Here is a 19,683-nt window from a genome sequence, read left to right on the forward strand (position 1 = left end):
AGTCACAATAGGAAGTCTGTGTTGATTGTTCTCAGTCAGGCTGTGCATCCGGTCTGCATCTTATGTCATTCTTTCTGCTAAAATATTCAGACTCTGTCAGGTTAGATGAGGATTGTGTAGCCCAGCCACAAATTCTCTATGAGACTGTGTTCTGGACTTTTGACTGGGCCAATCCTGAACACCCATCTTTTTGTCTTCAAACCATTTCATGACTTTTTTTTTTTTTTTTGTGACTTCTTTCCTGACTTACATTGACCCTAACCGCTCTTGCATATATAGTATTGATCTCCTGGATATTTTGTAGTATTATGATATTTGTAGTACTTACACATTTTTCTCCCAATTATTAGTGGCAACTCAACCAGAGGTCTCTGCAGAGCATGTGAAAAATAACCAAGACCCTGAATGACACATGTTGCGGTAGTGCTGAGAAGTTTTTTCATTGTGTGTGTTAGTACGTTTTAAAATATATTCTTTGTTTGCACTACTAAGAGCAAGATTAATTTAGTCACCAAAAGGCCACTCCAGTCTTCAGAAGGTATGTTTCAACAGAAACATACCTTCTGTAATAAATAATACACAATAAATAATATGAACAAATAATCAAACAGACAGAAAAATATCTCAGACGCAAAGTTGTGCTGTTCAAATGTTGTAATTATAAAAACATTTCACATTTTTGAGTCGTTCAATAAGAAAAAAACATTTTCACAGCTTCCATTAAAATCAACATACTCCACAAAAACAAATAAATATGCAGTTGAACAAAATGGTTTTATACATTTGATTTTCTGAGCTAGGAGACAGAGAAAAGCACAAGTAAAGTGATTTACAGATATAGGTGAAAATAATTGTCCGCCATCCGTTGAAGGGTGTCAAGGTCACTCATAACACGAGGAGAGAACACAATAACGACACAGATCCGCACAGTGGGTCACAAACAGGAGAATGACAGCAAAGATTACCAGGACTTTTGAAATTACACAGCTGGTTTAAAAATTTAAGTGCAAGATATCATAAATAAATTATTTGCATAAATATGTTGATACAAAATAAAGCACAACAGTCAATTTGCAAAGCTGCTTTGGCACGATTGGAGAGTTACAGTACTGAAATAATTAGGTCCAAACGCAAAATGCACTGTAGAATTAATTGTATGTTACCAATGTGCCCCATCTCTTTCAGGTCTAACATCATTCAGTCAAGATCAGGGCCCACACAAAACAATTTCCCTTATGAAATAAAAGATGGATGTCTTGGGATTACTCAGACTGGATTTTCATGTGTCTATCTGCCTGGGTTCGGGTATTATATTTGATTGACTTTGGTTTCACTGAAACTACTACTGAAGAGGAATCCCTTTGAGTTTTTAAATGAGAAAGGCTGTGTCATACTAAATAACTAAACAGCCAAACACTGACGCAAAATCCCATCGTTCCATTTAGGGTCAGGTACTGAAGTGCAGTTTGCTGCAGATAACTTACAGAATTGTGCTGAATGTCCAAGCTGGGGTTTACTGTGATTTTCTTTTATCAGATATTGTCTTATGTTTTGCTAAACACAGTTATTTAGAAAGTCATAGGAATCAAAATTTGTACTAATTTGGGTTCAGAAAATATTTTATTTTTATTTCATTTGTTGCCCATAAAAAATCTCTAAAAAAATTCCGTACATGTTTCTTCATAACCTTTTAGCTCCTACGTCTAAATAAATACATTTTCCTGAAAGTAAATCAATTGTAGATAACATTTAAAAAAATACATGTGCATTTTATTTGACATAACATCGGCCAGCATGTTACTATACATGCTAGATTTTGGGTTTATTCTCTTCAGCCCAGACATTCATGTGCCATTGTATTCAGATCCATCAAAGAAACATTATAGGATAAAGAGTGCCATCTAGTGGGACATTGTCAAATTAAATTATTCACAGGAAGTTCCCACCTTTCATCCAGAGGCGTGGCATTAACATCCCATATCTAACATAAACACATACAGAGCGCTTAAATTCAAAGTATTATGCAAAGATATTCAGGCGGCGGGCGATTCCAAATGTTTATAGCCTGAAGAATAAAACTTTGGGATATTTAGGTATTTCCATCCAGCCTTGGCAAGGCTATCCATATGTGTTTTGAGTCATGTTGTTTAAATCACATATAATGTATAACATAAGCTATTGTTACAAAATATCAATTTGATGTTTGATCCTAATTCATGAACCTCTGGTGAAGTTTGACTAGTATTTGGTTGAATTTCTTGTTTAAATCCACCGTTTTGCTGTTGGTATTTCTCTACACACAGTTGTACAATCTCTTTAAAATAAGATTGCACTAACGACCATTGTCAGCTGCTAAATAGAGCAACATAGGTTAAGTTCACACAACTGGTAAATGTGATCGAATCCGCTTGTTTTGCCCAGTGCGACTTTCATCCGACTTTTTGAAAAAGATCTACTTGTGCCTCTCCCCATGTGGAACTAAATCGGATTAGAACCCGATTGTTTTCAAAGCATCTGCAGTCTGAACAGTCATGTTCACTTTTATGTCATTGATGAATGACAGGCGTCATGATTCTGCATCAGCAGAAGCCAAAGTATCACTACCTTTGAGTCCAAAATCTCTTGTACTGTTGCTTTCAAAAGTATTCATGTGCTTCTCAAGGTGAAAATGCATTTGCTTGTGCTATTCATCTGTGATGATAGTCGATGTGCACATCATCATTTATTTGCTATTGAAAGACAGACCTTTTGACCAGATTTCACAAATTATCCAAAGAAAAGAAACTCAAAGCTTGACATGGAGGGATAGATTCTGAAACCCTACAGCCTGTCAGGACAAATAAGCAAGACATCACATCCAAATTCTCTTCTCTTCATAATAATGCAAGCAATATTTCCAAAGGTGCAAGTGCAAAGACTGAAAAAGAAAAACGCTCACAACTACACAAGCCGAATTTCTTGTGAGTGACTGACCGGTACAAACGTTTGACTGAAGTCACACTGAATAAAAAGGCACATGGCAGCCTGTTTGGAGATTTCCAGAAGACCCGGCCGTGCTCTCCAAGAACAACACAACCCATTAGAATGTGGCTTGATCAAGGCAAATTTGGAAAATGTCCTTAAGTGAAGTCATTCATGCCACTGATACAACTGTATCACTTCACAATAGCAGAGACTTTGTAGAACGGTGCTGTGAGCATTAAGCGAAGTGCTGGGAGATAATGTGATAACACTGCCATTGTGATGAGGTTGGAGTCTGACTGAGACCACCATGGCAGAACTCCCACAGCTGTTTTTATGCTCTGCGACTCGGCTCCTTTGATTCAAATGTTTTATACCTTTAGAAAACACTCTGACTCTACCATGCACAATGAGGAGCAAACTGTTTTAATCCCTTTTAGAGACTGTGGGAGCTCTCACTAAGAGAGACTATCCACAGTCTAGTTGAATTAACACATCCTTGAAATTTTCTGTTCTCCCTGAAGGCATCCTAAGAGCATTGAAAGGTCAGATATTTGATTTGCACCAACAACACATCCAAATAGCTGCTGATGGATCCTATCCAACAAATTTCCCCTGCAATTATCATCCCAAGAATGAAGCAAGCTAATGGTAGATGTTTGCTCTGGGGTTCCTTTGGGACACAGATTTCATAGCAGAGGGCAGAATTGTCATAATCATTTGTGAAAATTCTTGAAGCTAAACTACTTCAGACTACGACTATAAAAGGGGACAAGAGACAATGTAATGGCTCGACACACGAGGGATGACGAACAACAGTGAAAGACAAACTTTTCCGCCACTCGTGGCAAAACCCAACACACAGGACACAGTAGCGGCGACTGCCAGAAAAGTTGAACATTATTATCTTTCTTGTGTCATGTCACAAGCCCGTGTGTGAAGGTTTACATCTATGTATGAGCTCAAGATTTTCCATGAGCATTTTGCCATTAATGTGCCACAAGAAAGGCGAGTCAATGATGCTCTAAGCTCAACAGGAGATGGACAGAGACGGAGTGATGTCATCTCCTTTGTGTTGCTCCCTCAACAGAGTGTACACTCAAGAGAAAGTTGGAGACAAGGCCCCTGAGCTGTAAGAGTCCATTAAAAGTTCAGAGTTAAACATAACAGATCAATAATTTTCTCTGGCGTAAGAATGAATCTTATGTTACCACCCAACTCAATCAGAGTGAGGCAGAATCTGTCAGGAAGACTGGAATCAGATGTTAATATCCAAATGTGCAAACTTTCTAAAAACACTCTAATGTTTTTTGTTTGTTTTAGGAAAAATATCTAGCAGCCTTCAAAAAGGGATGTATCGTGTAAGCTAACCAATAAAATGGTAAGAATATGAATGTTGCATTAAAGTGTTGAAAGCACAATAGCGGTTCAATACTTTCTCTGGCGTAAGGATGCTCTGCTTTACTTCTTATGATAAGAAGAATGTTTGACTACATATTCACTGGCCTTAATGTTTCTTGCAGCATCTTGAACATGGCTTTAACTGTTCTTAGAAAACCGATCATATCTTCCAGTCAGTCGCTGTAAAACAACACATAGGAGATTCCTTTTCTACTCTTCCAAAAGCATAAAATGTTTCTGTGAAGAGTCTAATCGATCTTTGACAGATGGTGTTAAGATGATACACACACCATCGCAGCCGGACTTGAAGTCATTTAACTCATCAGATCTGAGTTATTTTTAGAGATGAAAAGCTCAGAGAAATAACTTTGTGAGGCTTTTTCTGAGTCAATCATACATACATGTCATAAACACATGCAGTCCAAGCACGATTTCATTCTTCAAGAGCAGCATGTTAGAAGTGCTACACACCCTGTCTGGGTGTATGTTATGTGCATTTGTGCATGAAGGCATCCTGGGTATTTTTTTGAAATACACAAACAGAAACTCTGTATTTGGAATGGAGGGTCTAAGATGTCATAACCTGGCATGCAGGTTGATAATGACGCCATCTTCTGGCAGATCTTTGATTGGCAGGTCACTTGTGTGCTCTGTTCCCTGCTCTGTGCTCTCGCAGCTGGTTTGAGGAGACTCTGGAGGCGGCTGGTAGAGAACGCTGGCAATGAGGAAAAAGATGGTACCCAAAAGCTGAAACAGAAAACCAGTGTTAATTACTGCCTTTCAGCAAAACAATATCACACACACTACAAAAAAATTGCATCTGGAGCATCTGGGAGGTATATCTCCTCGATGCTATCTAAGAGCACGACTTTCTTTTTCTCCCAAATCATGACCAATTGAAGTGGATCTTCTTTATCAGCGGGAATTGCAGACCACAACCACCTATAAGTCAGCAAATACTTGACAAACCTTATAAGAACACTGATAATTGCCTATTTTAATAGTTGACGCACCAAACATTCCTTAATTTGCATGAATACACACAGAAGAAACCATCTTGTGCTACCTCAGAAGCCAATATCCACAGTCTTTGTTAGCTCTGCTCTTGGGTTTACATCCAATGAGTGCCAAGGAAAATGAACCGTGCTTCTGGACTGGCTGGTTTGCGAATGCTAGCCAATGGTTTATTGAGTAGGAATTTCAGATTCCCAAGCTGCATTTTCTTACAAATGTTTATGTAAAGAAATGTGTGGATTTTCCACGAATAATTTCTAGTTACTTTCCACTAAAAAATCTAACAGCTGGATCTGTGAATACTGAAGCATGAAAAGGCACAGGTCCACTGTAATGTCTATCATTATCTTCCTTGAAATTATTTTTTTTTAATTATAAGTCTATATTCCACTGTAATCAATACAAGCAAGGTTCTTTTGAAAAAAGACTTTCACTCATGTGAAAACTGAGCTGTCCTCATCTCCTCAAGTGGGAACACAATTTGACAGAGAGACTCTGCAGCTGCTGTCCTCTCATGTAGAAGTTCACCTGAACTATGATGGCTGATAATCAGCACAGAGAGAGATGGTGCTGGAAATGTAAATCGATTATCTGATGGGAGGCATCGCTCCAGAACCATAGTGAGGAACTATCATTTGTTCTGTGCCACTTTCTTTCATTGTTAACATCTTCAAAGTGAAATGGTGTCTGAGTAGGAATATTACCTTGAAGATGATTCCTGCGACAAGTGTGTATTGACTCATGGCTGAGTTGTGATAGATGTGGCAGGAGCCTTGAGCGCCACATTGATCTTCCCACAATAAGCAGGAAATATCAATCACTGAGCCAAATGCAATTGGTCCTGGAATACTGCCTGTATGGAAACGATTACAGTTTTTTTTGGTTGCAACTTCGAGACGTAAGGCATACTCAGAGAAAGAATTGGACCTACCAAGTGTGCGCACCACTATCCACTGGATGCCAAGAGCAAACGATCTCTGACTATCAGGAACACACCTGGACAGAAAAGGGTTGGACAGATATAAAGACAAACTTCAACTCAAAGTTCAGTTCATGGCTGCCTGAGTAAAAGTCTGCTTTTTGTTAACTCACATCCAAGGCTGTGACTTTTAGGCATAAACACTTGTAGACTATTGCCTTAAGTTTACCTCTAACACTTTCTTAAGGGCTCAGCATGGCCAAACTGCTGCTCACATGATGGTCACATCATTTTCGGACATTCGCTTTTGCACAGACCCTTCACAGTGTACAACGGGGTTTACTGCAGCGAGAAGGGTTTCACAGGAGTCAAGCTCCTGTAAATGTTTTACCATGTGTTCAGAAAGTGGACTATTACAAGTTACCCAGGGGAGGTTTGACAAGCAAGGCCAGGTGAGAAAATGACGTGATTTTCAACATGTACCTGCAACAATGAGAATTGATTTCAGCAATTCAATGTAACCACACATAGAGCCCACCAGTGTCCTCTAATGTATTTGATGCATTTACTAAATGCCCCAGGATTTACACTAAAAGCTCTTTCCTGCTATCTAGTGATTAAAACACTCGATGGCAGATTATATTAGATTTTTTCTCATTTTCACCCTGATGTGCGATGTCAAGTAAACCATTTCTACTGAATTTAGCATCTGCTTAACAAAAGCGTCCTTCTGTTGTTCTGACACATACCTGAGAGTGGCAGTGAGAGCTGGGATGCTACAGAGAAAGGTGAAACAGATGATGACGAAGAGCAAGGAGAGGAAGACTGGCATGTGGTGGCAGGAGCTGCTGCACTTCCCTGTCAGAGCGAAGCCCTCCTCACCCCACGATACGTTCCCCACCACACAGCCACACCCAGAGTACACCTGAAACATAGACACAAGCTTGGTTATACTGTTTTTCATCGACCTCTTTGTTTTGTTTTGTTTTTTTCCGTTTGGATTTTGAGAAAATGTTTATTTTTCAATAAGGTTTTGCTACATGTCTCTTATTTAAAAAGGCAGGTTTCTTATTTTTTCTGTTCCTTTTCCAAAAATGGGCAATTTTGTTAGAAACATGTAAATGTGAACTAACATTTTGCTAACTAAATATGAAAACTGAGAAGTTCTATGAAAATGTGAAGTTACATCTGTTTATCTAACTTCACATTTAACTAAAAAAAATAACATTTGCATTTCCCTAAATATAGATTCTGTGGGAGAGCTTTGTATTTTGTTTCAAAGAGCTCTCTTCCTCTTGCAAGGATTGCTACATGTTTTCAATAAATAAGCAGATTCTTATTTCAGCAATTCAACTTAACCACACATAGAGCCCCCCAGTGTCCTCTAATGTCTTTGATGCATTTACTAAATGCCCCAGGATTTACACTAAAAGCCATCTAGTGATTAAGACACTAGATGGCAGGAAAATGGGTTAAGGTTAATTTTTTCAGAAATATGCCACTGTGGAGTACAATTTCTCTGAAGTTAGAAAGGCAGAGCAAAACACATAAATTAAAAGATGAACATTGACGTTTCTCCAGATATAAGTGCTGAAGAGAAAGTGACAACTTTCTAGCCTACTGATCAACTCTGCCACACATGAATGTCTAAACACAACAGACATTCAAATATCTGCAGGTGATTCTGAACTGCCTCAGTTGTCGTCGGGGTCAAGTTCTTTCAAGCATCAAATAAAACAAGCAGTGTGTACTGCACCTGTCTGCCTGTGGACGGTTCTGTGTGGTTGATGGAGGTGCAACCGGCGTGGCACGGCGAGTAATACATCACCCCGTCCGCTCCACACACCGGGTTGTACACTTCTCTGGCACAGTTACAAGCTGCATTACAACTCACAGTGAGGTTCATGTCCAGAGAAGAGCTGCAGAGAGAAGCAAAGGAAGAACGGCGGGAAGATACAGATAGTGAGAAACAGGAGGGAGCAGAGAAGAAGGAATTTCACCAAATCTGTTTAAATTTGGCTAGTGCCATTTTATTATGTGATCTAGCGGATAGGAGGAGAATAAATGTGGCATAGCATTTTAAAATCACGTGTACTGGATTTTCTGAACACACTCTGACATTAGACTAACGTTGTGTATCAGTACTGAGATTTCATGTACACACTGAAAGTACGTATGCTCAAGTAAAAGTAGCAGTACTTCAACATACTTTTGCTTAAACACAAGTAAATAGAAACTATCAATGAAAATACTCAAGTAAGGGCAAAAATTTATTTGGTTAAAAGGCTACTCAAATAAAAAAGACAGAGAAAACACAAGGTACGTGCAAATTCTGGTATTTTATTAAAGATTTAAAACAATACAAGCAATAAAGTAGTAGCGTAAATCTAATTAATAGTCTATTCCATGAGCTGTGCCAATATGATTCCTTAGAATGTGAAGTTGTTGTTGTTACAAAATGTCTAAAAAATTTTGTAAAATTGAAATGCTATGGACTTTCTTCTTGCTATAGTTAAAACTCAGTAAACGGAATAGAACTTTGTCAATTCACTGAGTGAGAATTTCTTCTTAAAGTTCAGATGTGGATTCCAGAGAAACAAGCTGCCTCAATTTATCTTCTACTCTGTGGTAGATGAAGTAGATTGCACCACAACACAGAGGTGTTTGCTGTTTACTGGCTATGACGCTGCTTTCCTTTGAAGTTAATGAAGCTATATCTCCTTGGGTTACTTCTTATTTTCACACATGGTGGGCACTGCTCTCGAAGCTTAATGCATTATTCCTCTCAAACTGAAACACAATAAAGTCAGATTAAACTTTTATATTATGTATCTGGAAGGCTGCAATTATAACAGATCAACTTATGAAGCTTTAACATGTTATTAGTTGTCAGATGCAAAGTTAACTGTTTTTGATTAGTTGGTCTGCCAATCAGGATTTTGATAGATTTTATATTTTCTTCTTGAGGACTTCTCAAAATTTCAGAAAAGAATGTGACCCTAACTCTAAAAAAGCACTTCATTGCATCAAAGCATACTATATGTCATTAACATTTAAGGGATTTATTAATGTCAAAACATGAAATGAATTTAGGATGGAGAGTTATTCAGAATAATAGGGATGGCAGCTTATGAAAACCATCTTCTAATGACATAAAAAAGTGGTAATAGAGGTGTAAGGATACTAAAACTGACTTCAGCCAAATATGGACAACTGGAACAAATTAAAATTTCAGTCTTGTTGCTTTTTACCAAGAGAATAATGCTTACCTGTTTCTGAGTCGCAGTTTCTTGGGTTTGTCATACAGATGTTTGTAGTGGTCCAGTTGGTCCCTCCCCATCAGCCCCAAATGATAAGGGGCCGTGACCCCAGCCATGGGCACATTGGGGCAGTGGACGAGGAAGATGAAGATGGCGAGCAGACTGACCAGAGCACACATCATGCAGAAGCGTATGATGCCTCGACAACGCAAGTTCAGCCTCTTCACGATGTAGCCGCCTAAAAAAGTGCCACCGCCCCCTGCTGGTACCACCATGTATCCTTAAGGGGCACAGAAAAAAAACATTGTCAGAAATAAGTAAAAAAAATAAACAAATAAATATTTTGTCTTAGAAGTAGATTCACTTTTGAATAAAAAAACAAAAACACAGTGATCTGTGGCATCAACATAATTTAAAGTTATAGAAAATATCAATGGTCAGTGGTGAGCGCTGAAAATTTTGACTGGTCCTTTAAAGTTTTTGTCAAAGATATGAAACAACCTCAACCAGGTGAATGAAAATAATTCCCTTTTCATGTTTTCTATTTTAAGCTAAATGGAGTTTTGATTATCGCTGAAAATGTATCTGGTGAGTATAACAGTAACTGTAGCTAGCTTTTGCCCTAGTTACAGTTGGATAGGGGGAAAGTGATAGCTAAGATGAGAAGATGTAGACAAAGAAAGAGAAGAAGACAATGAACAGGGGCTCCTGAGAGTGTACAGTGAAACCAGGACTGGGAACAGAGACAAAGGATGTCGTAAAAGAAAGAAACTAAACTGAAAGAATGCATTCAAGTCCACTTTTTTGCTAAGAACAATGCACAGAAATACAGGATGGAATCTGATTCCTATTTCTCACTGGCTGTGAGAGAGTTTTAAGATAGTGGCACGCAGCTTAAAACTCTTTCCACATCTTTTTCACATATTAACTGGCATTTATCACTGGTGATGGCATGGTTACTTTGAAAAAGTAACTTTAATCTGACTACTGATTACTCCTTGAAACGGTAACTTAGTTCGATTACTGATTACTTGATTTGGAAAATAACTGAGTTAGATTAAAAGTAGCTTTTTTATTTACTTTCAGCAGCTGCTAACAACAATGCTCTGCCACCTGTGAAAATTACATTGATCTTTGCCAATACTTAATTGCAAGTTATTTTATAAGGATTACATCCTTATAATAGCCACTTCTTTGGTTGAACTGAAGGGGAGATTGTTTAATCCTTACAACTGTACAAAAAAACGTTAGCAATTTGTGCGTGTTTTTGTGTGTCTCTATTGTTTGGATTGCTTTTAGCTGTACAACTTTCCAAAGACATTCATTCGTGGCTGTTTTCACGCTTATTGCACTGTTTCTATCAGTTTCGATGTTTGCTATTTTCTGGAGCGCAACACGAAGCTTGACATCATGCAGAGGTCATATTAACTTGACATCAATAAAGACACAGTGGGACAAATGGATAGGGAGAGTCTAGCCAAAATGTCAGACAGATTTGGGGTTTATGTCTGTTTATTAAGCCCCAAAACCACAACCGGAAACTCATTAAATCTGCAAGCGTTCTCCTGTGAGGATATCTCTTATGTGAGCTGTTGTGATGAACTCCGGCTACAGTTGCATTGTGGCCTTGCAGCAACAATGTCTTGGGTCCTTCCTTACAGTTTGCTCCATTTGTGCGAACTGTATGGAGATTGGATGTTCTCTCTGTGCTTTCTACTCTGGATTCCTCCGACAGTCCAAAAACACTATTAACTATGTTTCCATGCAATCGTCCTGCAAATTTTGAGCACTCTTTTAAAATGCTTCATTATAGTAAATGCAAATCAGGCATGTTTCCCTTTACTGCTGTGAAGCCAATCAACCAGGCTGTGCAAAACCTTCATAAGATGTTGATGCGACTCATGATAATAAACAAGATGCCTACATCTGAGATGTTTAGCGTCGACTACACATCTTAGAAAAAATTGAGAGTCCTCTCCACCAATCACCAGCTCCAAAGGACGACTTAGATGTAATATTGGATGAAGCTCACAGGGAGTCCTGGGGCTGCGTAAAGGCAGCAGGAAAATGTGCCAGGAAAATGTTTGTTGATTGTACATTATCGTCACAGTTTTCAATCACAGTATCAGAATTACACATTTTCCTGATATTGTGCAGCTCTGGTACTCAGGAAGACAGAATGGTGGGTCAACATCAAATGGTAGTTTCAGAAGGTTCACTTATGCAACCAGGATGTTGCTGTTTTGCTTTATCGCATTAAATCCAACAGTAATACATGGCCAAAGGCCACCACTTCGAAATAGTTGTATTGTACATTACATTACCATGTTGTCTCTTAAAATGTTGCTCTAAATTGTCTAAATGTTAAATGTTCAGCTTTTTTTTCTTTCCTCTGTATGACCCTGTAGAAAAAGGTGCAATAGATCTTCAGTCCTGTCTGCAACACTTGTTGCCCCGTCACCTACCAAACAAGGTGGCAGCTTCAGATGCACTGAGACTGAACTGGGACTCCAAGAACTTTGGACCGAAGGTGGACATGCCTGCGATGAGCGTGGCCTCAGTGGCTCCCGCCAAACACAGGAAGAGGAAAGTCGGGTTCTTCAAGAGAAGCAGCACAGACCTGAAACAAGTTAGAGGAGATCGTCAGTGTGTGTGTTCTCACCGTGGGTAAATAAGCCCAAGCTTTATTTTTTAATTAAAACAGTCCGCAGTAATCTCCCCAGTGTGTAGACAGATAATCACTGCACTGGACCTAAAGATAAATAATCATGTTATGTAATGTTTTGGGTAATCCTAGCAAATCCCGAAAGAGACTCAGTAAGAGATGACGTCATTCTACGGGCTTATAGTAAGCACTGTTGTAACCTAAAGAGTCAGAGGTGTCTCTCACCTGCAATGCTCTGCTCTAATTACTGCTATGCAGAAGTGTCAGCCGTTTGAAACATTTTGTAAAGAATGTACTCATAAATGTTTGGAGTTTATATGCAGGACTGATAAACTTTCTCACAGATTTTTCATTTACTTGAGAAAATATTTGAATGTTAAGTACATCTTTCAAACTGTAATAATTCAATCAGATTCCACTTACAGTGAAAAGTAACCTGTCATTATCAAGCTCTTTTATTTCAGGGGTTTATGCATCAGGACTAAACAAAAGAGGTCTTGTTAGTAGAAGGTGCTGGGAGTATTTTGAACCTCAAGCATACAGAAATGCAGAACAAATTTAAAAATTGCCATGTTAAGCATGTCATAAATGAGGGGAAAAAAGCCATGGGAAGAAAAACAAACATAACCCGGCAACAGGGAGAGTAACATCAGCATGATCGAAATAAATTAGGACACAGGCTCACATACAACATACAACGCCAAGCAGCAATGGGCTCACAAGATAATACGTAGGCAAAAACACCATTTCCAAAGAAAGATTAGTCACAACTGGAAAATATTACTTTAAGAAAGTTTACTTATTTTATTTTTTTTATCTATTTCATTTCCCTGTGGGATCAATAAAGTATTTTTAGATTTGAATTTGAATTTGAAAGCCTGCAGACTGCACAGGAATGGATGGGTCACCTACAATTCTCTAGTTCATGCAATGCAATGCTGAGAAAAAAACAATGGCTCCATCTTAAACTATATAGGCCCCAGTGAGCATGTGACATAATAAAGTTCATGACATTAGAAAAAGACCAAATGAGCTTGTTTGTCTCTCTACAATGAACCTGGCAGGAGATCATGAGGTTTGGGAAGTGCCCATGTTCGGACAAAACCAAACATCCTACTAATACAAACACTTTGTGCCGTTTGTCAAGGCTGGTTGGGATTTCAGGATTTGGGGTTATTTTGTACTCATACTATCTGCACACTTTTTGTTATTGAATTGACCATGAATTCCTCTGCATAGCAGAATTTATTGTAGAGTCAAAAGTTATGTAAGTCTGTCTGGCAGCCAAAACATTTCATCTCATGAACCAGGTAGCATAACAGGACAATGATCCCAAACACCAAAAACAATGCTTAGCAAAAAATATTACTCTTATTTAGGTCAGCTTCAGACTTTCAAGTCCCTTTGGGACAACATATGTACCATTTTTTATTGATCAGAAGTCATATTAGCACACTAGGAAGTCAGATAACATCTACCAACAGCAGTCATTATTTATGGTGAGTATCTTTATTGTGTCATGTGGCCATCTTTCCTGAAAAGCTAAAAAGCTGGCAGGTTCCCACACATGAGTAGAAGATGACTCCAAAAATATTTGCTGTATCCAAATCAGACCCCTGTGTGGAAAAAACAATATATAATCTGTAGTAACAGGTCAGGCTTGAGACTCTGGCAAATGGCAAAGAGCAAAATCTTTATTTCAGTCGTTTGCAAACGGAGAACACACAGGAACCACAGCACAACAGCTGTACCTACAATGAGTTGTGATATATATTGTGAGAGCTGCAAGCTCTCACAATATATAGGACTCTCTATACAATGTGGTCACTAACAGGGTATAGAGAGAATGCAACATCCATTCTTAGGGTAAGTTAATTGTTCAGATGATAAATATCTTTGTTCAAAAATAGGTGCATATCCAAAAATCAGGTTTACTAATGGAACAATTTTGCATAACAAGAACATTATCAGACTTTGTATGTTCGCTCAGCACGTAGCCTTAGCTTGTGACATTTTAATGGAGGAATTTGTTAAGCCTTAGTGTTTATTCCATCTCACTACAATTACCTAACATGTTTATTGTTATCTGTTAAGAAACACTGGCGCCTGATTTTAGTTACTGACAACCTACTGAAACTTTTCCAAGGAGAAGTCAAAAGGAAACCTATCTAACTGATTCTTTAAAGACTCCTTGACCTACATGGTTTAACAGACTAAACAATACTAGTGTTAAATGACTAAAGAATTAAAATAAAATTCTTAAAAGAAATAATAACACAATTTTTCACACCTGTTTTAATTAGATCCCTACCTTGGCATGTCTCTGACTGATTTTCCAAACTGAGGGTCAGAGGCTGTATTGTGGCTTCCATCTTTCAGCTGGTGGGCCTCAGACACTCGCCCCGCCACATGCTCTTGGGAGCCTGCATGGGACCGGAACGAGTCATATTAGCCTACAATTGATATTTTTGTCTTCCCAAATCATGTCATAGTGTGTGAGAGGTGGAGTTTCCGTTTAGGATATTAAGCCAAAGTAGGTGTGATGAAGTGGTGGGTTTGAGACGTACCTGGCAGTTGTTGTGGGTATCCAAGGATGGGAACAGCTACCAGTAAAGCAGCTGCTCCTCCTGCTAGGAAGCCAATCCACCAAGCCCCAACCCAGTGAGGGTTTTCTGGAGTCATCTCTGTTCTGTAGCAAATAAAATGTTACTTATCATTTGACTTTGACCATGTTAACCACTACATGCCAAACTTCAAGTTTTTCTTACATAAGTATTGTTTTGCACAAGATTATAGTTTTTTGGGGTTTTTTCAGTTTTTTTCTGTTTTCATTGTTTTTCAAATGTCTAAAGGAGCATTTTGATTTCTGGTCAGCTTTATTTGTGTAAGTTCAGATAAGTGGATTAGCATATTTTTTATTGTTTTTTGCAAAAAGTATATTAAATATGTGTTATTTAAATAATTTTAAATTGAATTTATATTTCATTTAAAGAGCAAATGCCATCCTATTTTGAAGCCAGAAAACCATGGATACTGTAAAGTAACTTTAAGTAAACTGTGGATCATCCTAAGAGTTTGATTTCCGTGGCTGAAATCAGTCACTGTGCATTTTCACAATAATTTGACAGCTCCATTGTTGTGCCAACAGAGTTGAAGCAGAGTTGCTGGTAAGTTGAGGAATTATTTTTATTTATTTATTTATTTTTATAGAAAACTGATTTTTAGATGTTTCCCTTCACTGGTTTTACACAGCCAAGACTTACTTGTGTAAAGTAACCTGGTAACACATCATCATTTTCAGAAGCTTAAGGCATGCTTACGTTCTTTAACACCTAATTAAAAGAGAAGTAACTAGAGAGCATTAAGCCCAAATGGAACTGAAAATGTGTAAATGTGCAGGTTATGCTCTTTGTTATACTTCCTAGTACATTGTATGATAAATCTTTTTTTTCCAATCTTTGTTAGGTCATGTTACATGTTGTAATAACATACAATCAGTTGAAAACACAGTACAGTATTAAATACTCAATAAAATTCTGTTTTTTTCCCCTCCTCATTTTAATCCTGTGATATTGTTAGTCACTCAAAGTAGACTCACGCCAGATAAATCTCTGTGTAGATGTTGAGGAAGTAACCTCCCAGCAGGTAGCCTGCAGCAGGTCCCACAATAGCTGCTGTGTAGAAGATCCCTGGTGAGACAAACACCAAAGACACAGAGTCAGGGAGTGCCAGTACAACTACTTCCTGTTTCCTACTCACCTCCTGTCCAGCAGGTTAAAAGGCCCCCATTGTTCTTTTTATGAGCTCTGAATCAAAGGAGGAGTTATTTTTTAATTAAAGAAAACAATTTTGATTAAAAAGGCGTTCTGCATTGTGTGTGCTCGTGTTTGATGGGAAAAGGTTCTCTATATTCCAAAGACAATGTGGCAATTATTGGAAACAAGATAACGAGAGCAAATATTGTGTAAATTTGTTTGTGTGTAAATTCTTTGAAACTAATGAGTTCATTCATGGAGTTCAGTGATCACCTTCTGTTAGACCACTGCTGTTTGAATGAATGAATTAATGCACAAAAATGGATGCACATCATTTTAGGTACAAATGCTGCAGAAAATGATGCTATGAAAGCACATATATAAGCGATTCTGAATTCTATTTTCCACAACTCTCAAATCAAAGATTTTATAGCTTTTTGATTAAATGCTGCTTTAATCAAAAAGGATTAAAATTCCATTACATTATTTTTAACGTATGTGTACTCAGTTGTTAATGTCCACAAAATCATTATCAATAATATGCTGTGAAGTAGAAAAGGTTATCTCTACAGACAAATAAAAAAAAAAAACATGCACATTTTTCAGAAATTAGAATTTGTATCATTTAAGTAATAGAATAAAAAATACTTTTTTTTACACATGGACAGAAAAAACTTTCCTTTTTATGACATAGCTTTTTTTGTATCATGAAAGCATATTTATTTTGGTTTGTCAATTTACACAAATCTGTATTTGTTTTTTATGATCAGTTTTAATCAACGTAGGCTGTGTATTTGTTGCACACAAACACAGCACAGCGTCGTACACAACACTCACCCATGTAAACAGGTCCGTAGTTGGAGCTGACATTCTCATCCAGGTATGTGACCCCTAACGTGTACAGAGGGGTGGCGCCGATACCGTGCAGAAACTGTCCCAGCATGAACACAAAACGATAACTCGACAGTCCTCCTCCCTCCTTGTTCTGGCACTGGCTGGTACTGTTGGCAGAACACATTCCTATTTGCTCCTGCAAACTGACCAAGTAGGGAGGAGCAATGAAATGAGGCAAGGAGAACACCAAGGAACCCAGCGCCATTATGAGTATGCCCCATCCCAGCCAGCGGGGCTTGTGTCCAGTACCACCGAAGTAACTGACAAAGGCCAGGCAGACACAGGCAGCAATGTCATAGGAGCTGGCAATGAGACCGGCCTGGTAGCTGGGCAGGTCAAAGCGTCGCTCGATGGAGGTCACCACTGTGTTGATCAAGCCGTTGACTATCATTCCCTGGAGAAAAGAGGCCACACAAAGAAAGAACAGCACCCAACGAGGGGTGTTGAACACTTGGATGATGTTAGGCTTCAGAGCCCCCCAGCCGCAGAGTTGATCAGAGTCATTGGGTTTCAGAGTCAACCCCAAAGGAACCTCTGTATCAGGCTGACTGCTCTCTCCATATAACTGCCCCGGCAGCATCGAAGCCCTTGTGAAAATAAGGACTCCAGCAAGGTCATCAGCTCCTGACCCACCGGGGCTTCTAGGACCAGACCCTAGAGGGCTGCCTGTCTGGGAGTCCACAGGACTAGGGGTGTCCAAAGAGCAGCCCCCATTGAGGGGACAGTCCTGAAGGTCCAGGAGCTCCTGCCTGGAGCTAAAAGAGGCGTCGGCATTAAGCAACACTGGCATCACCCCTCTGAGGGGTACTTTGGAAGTCCTGTGAATTTTTCCCAACTTGAAATGGGAAAGAGATGTATTTTATGTTTAGCGGCCCTGAGACAAAAAGTTGAGGGGATATAGCTCCTGCCAATCTTCAGTTGGGCTCATCTCGTTTTTTTCTTCTCCTGCTCTGTAATGCCTTTGCTGCACAGCTCATGCATCCACAGTGATCAACGCCAATGTTTTACAGGGCTAAAGACTCACAAAAACTCTTCAAAGGTTTATCCACGTTAGGCGGTAGAAGACGGAGAGAGAGCCAGGTGAACGGACAAATTAATGGCATCCTGTAAAGAGAAAACAGCGAAAGTTAGGCAAAGTTGACAAATGATCAAACAAACAAATAAACATACACCATGTTTAGCTCTTAGGCATGTAACTTCTTCAAAAATTCAAGGACTAACTCAATCTCATCTTCCTTGTCCTTGATGGACACTTATTTGTCCTTCAAGGACAAATAAGTGCAAAGAGGCTGTTGCAGATATTTAAGCCCACTGAAGATCATATAGCAAAACATTTATAATGATTATAAGATCTGACCAAAGACTGACTTATACTCGCTAATTATCTATAGCGAGTATGTATGTATTGCCAGTATAATATATAGACTGAATGACTGATGAAACATTTTAACTGCTGAGTGCTGGAATCAGATTCAGGACTTTGTCAGTCTCACTGACCAAGTAGGGAGGAGCAATGAAATGATTGTCCAGTTTATACCAAAAATGGACAACTGGATACATCAAGTTGAGAGTATATTCTTGTTGTTTACAGGGCAATATGATTTCAATATCAGTTCTGAACAATTTTATTATCAGGGTTAAATTCAATCAGTCTGAACCTTTTGGTTCAGACTGATTGAATGCACAACACAAATGCACAACACAAATTTAACTCCACTTTTTAGGTTTTGACTTTTGGTCCTTGTGGAACAACAGTCAAAAAGATACAAACAAAAATATTAAGCTATGTTCTTAGAAGAGAGAAGTTACTTGGCATATTCAATATAAATTATGTATTCAAAACATGTAATAAAATACTTTTAGATTGTCCACCCATTCACAGGCGTGTAGGACTGAATTTTGAGATGGGAACTGCAAAAAACATGATTAAACTTTGGATTTTTAAAATGGAAAATACTATGTTCAGTGATTTTACCAGCTTCCCCTTCTTTTATCAAAAACTATTACTAACAACATACCAGTAGGTTGCAATAACATTTACAAAGAAATCATGCAAAAATTAAGTGAAGAACTAATTAAAGCCAAAAATTCTTCATGTTTCATCCTGAAACATTCCTATCAGGCTTTTCTTTGATAATTTTTTGCATTGCATAGAAGAAATTGAATGGAACATGGAACACTTTTAAAATCATAGTTTTTCTCAAAAAAAAAAAAATCCTTTTTTTGTGGACATCTGGTTCAACCACAGGAAACAATGTAAAATATGCTTTATTTTTATGTCTGCCATAAAAGATCCATTGTTATGTTTCAAAATATATGTGTCAGAAATGTTAGATTTGGACAAAACCAGAATTCAAAGCCTTCCAGGATTAGTGTATTTTGAGATAACCACTTATTCTGATCAGACTTTTAATATCCTTGTGTGAAAAAAAACAATATCTAATCTGTAGTAACAGATCAGGCTTGAGACTCTGACAAATGGCAAAGAGCAAAATCACAATATATAGGACTCTCTATACAATGTGGTCACTCACTGGCCCAGAGCCAGTCGAACAGGTTAATGTACAGTCACTCTTAATAGGGTATAGAGAGAATGCAACATCCATTCTTAGGTTAAGTTAATTGTTCAGATGATAAACATCTTTGTTCAAAAATAGGTGCATTTCCAAAAATCAGGTTTACTAATGGAACAGTTTTGCATAACAAGAACATTATCAGACTGTACGTTCACTCAGCACGTAGCCTTAGCTTGTGACATTTTAATGGAGGAATTTGTTAAGCCTTAGTGTTTATTCCATCTCACTACAATTACCT

At 38.3% G+C, this 19,683-nt stretch overlaps 1 protein-coding gene across 2 annotated transcripts in view; it reads right to left on the reverse strand.

The window, feature by feature from the left end:
• Nucleotides 1–642: 642 nt before the first annotated feature.
• The window catches only part of slco4a1 (solute carrier organic anion transporter family, member 4A1), a 29,504-nt gene continuing 10,463 nt past the window's right edge, over nucleotides 643–19,683 (reverse strand). For both annotated transcript variants that reach the window (XM_055048588.1, XM_055048587.1), the window contains exons 2-12: nucleotides 16,813–17,973; nucleotides 15,819–15,909; nucleotides 14,788–14,909; nucleotides 14,532–14,643; nucleotides 12,021–12,175; nucleotides 9,565–9,835; nucleotides 8,052–8,214; nucleotides 7,045–7,220; nucleotides 6,308–6,372; nucleotides 6,081–6,229; nucleotides 643–5,109 (exon numbers count right to left, since the gene is read on the reverse strand). In XM_055048588.1, coding sequence (XP_054904563.1) covers nucleotides 4,939–5,109; nucleotides 6,081–6,229; nucleotides 6,308–6,372; nucleotides 7,045–7,220; nucleotides 8,052–8,214; nucleotides 9,565–9,835; nucleotides 12,021–12,175; nucleotides 14,532–14,643; nucleotides 14,788–14,909; nucleotides 15,819–15,909; nucleotides 16,813–17,659 — 2,322 coding nt within the window. In that variant the 5' untranslated portion in view covers nucleotides 17,660–17,973 and the 3' untranslated portion in view covers nucleotides 643–4,938. The remainder of the gene's footprint in view (nucleotides 5,110–6,080; nucleotides 6,230–6,307; nucleotides 6,373–7,044; nucleotides 7,221–8,051; nucleotides 8,215–9,564; nucleotides 9,836–12,020; nucleotides 12,176–14,531; nucleotides 14,644–14,787; nucleotides 14,910–15,818; nucleotides 15,910–16,812; nucleotides 17,974–19,683) is intronic.

Source organism: Poeciliopsis prolifica, unplaced genomic scaffold, assembly GCF_027474105.1.
Source record: "Poeciliopsis prolifica strain line A6 unplaced genomic scaffold, Auburn_PproV2 SCAFFOLD027, whole genome shotgun sequence".
Taxonomy (NCBI): domain Eukaryota; kingdom Metazoa; phylum Chordata; class Actinopteri; order Cyprinodontiformes; family Poeciliidae; genus Poeciliopsis; species Poeciliopsis prolifica.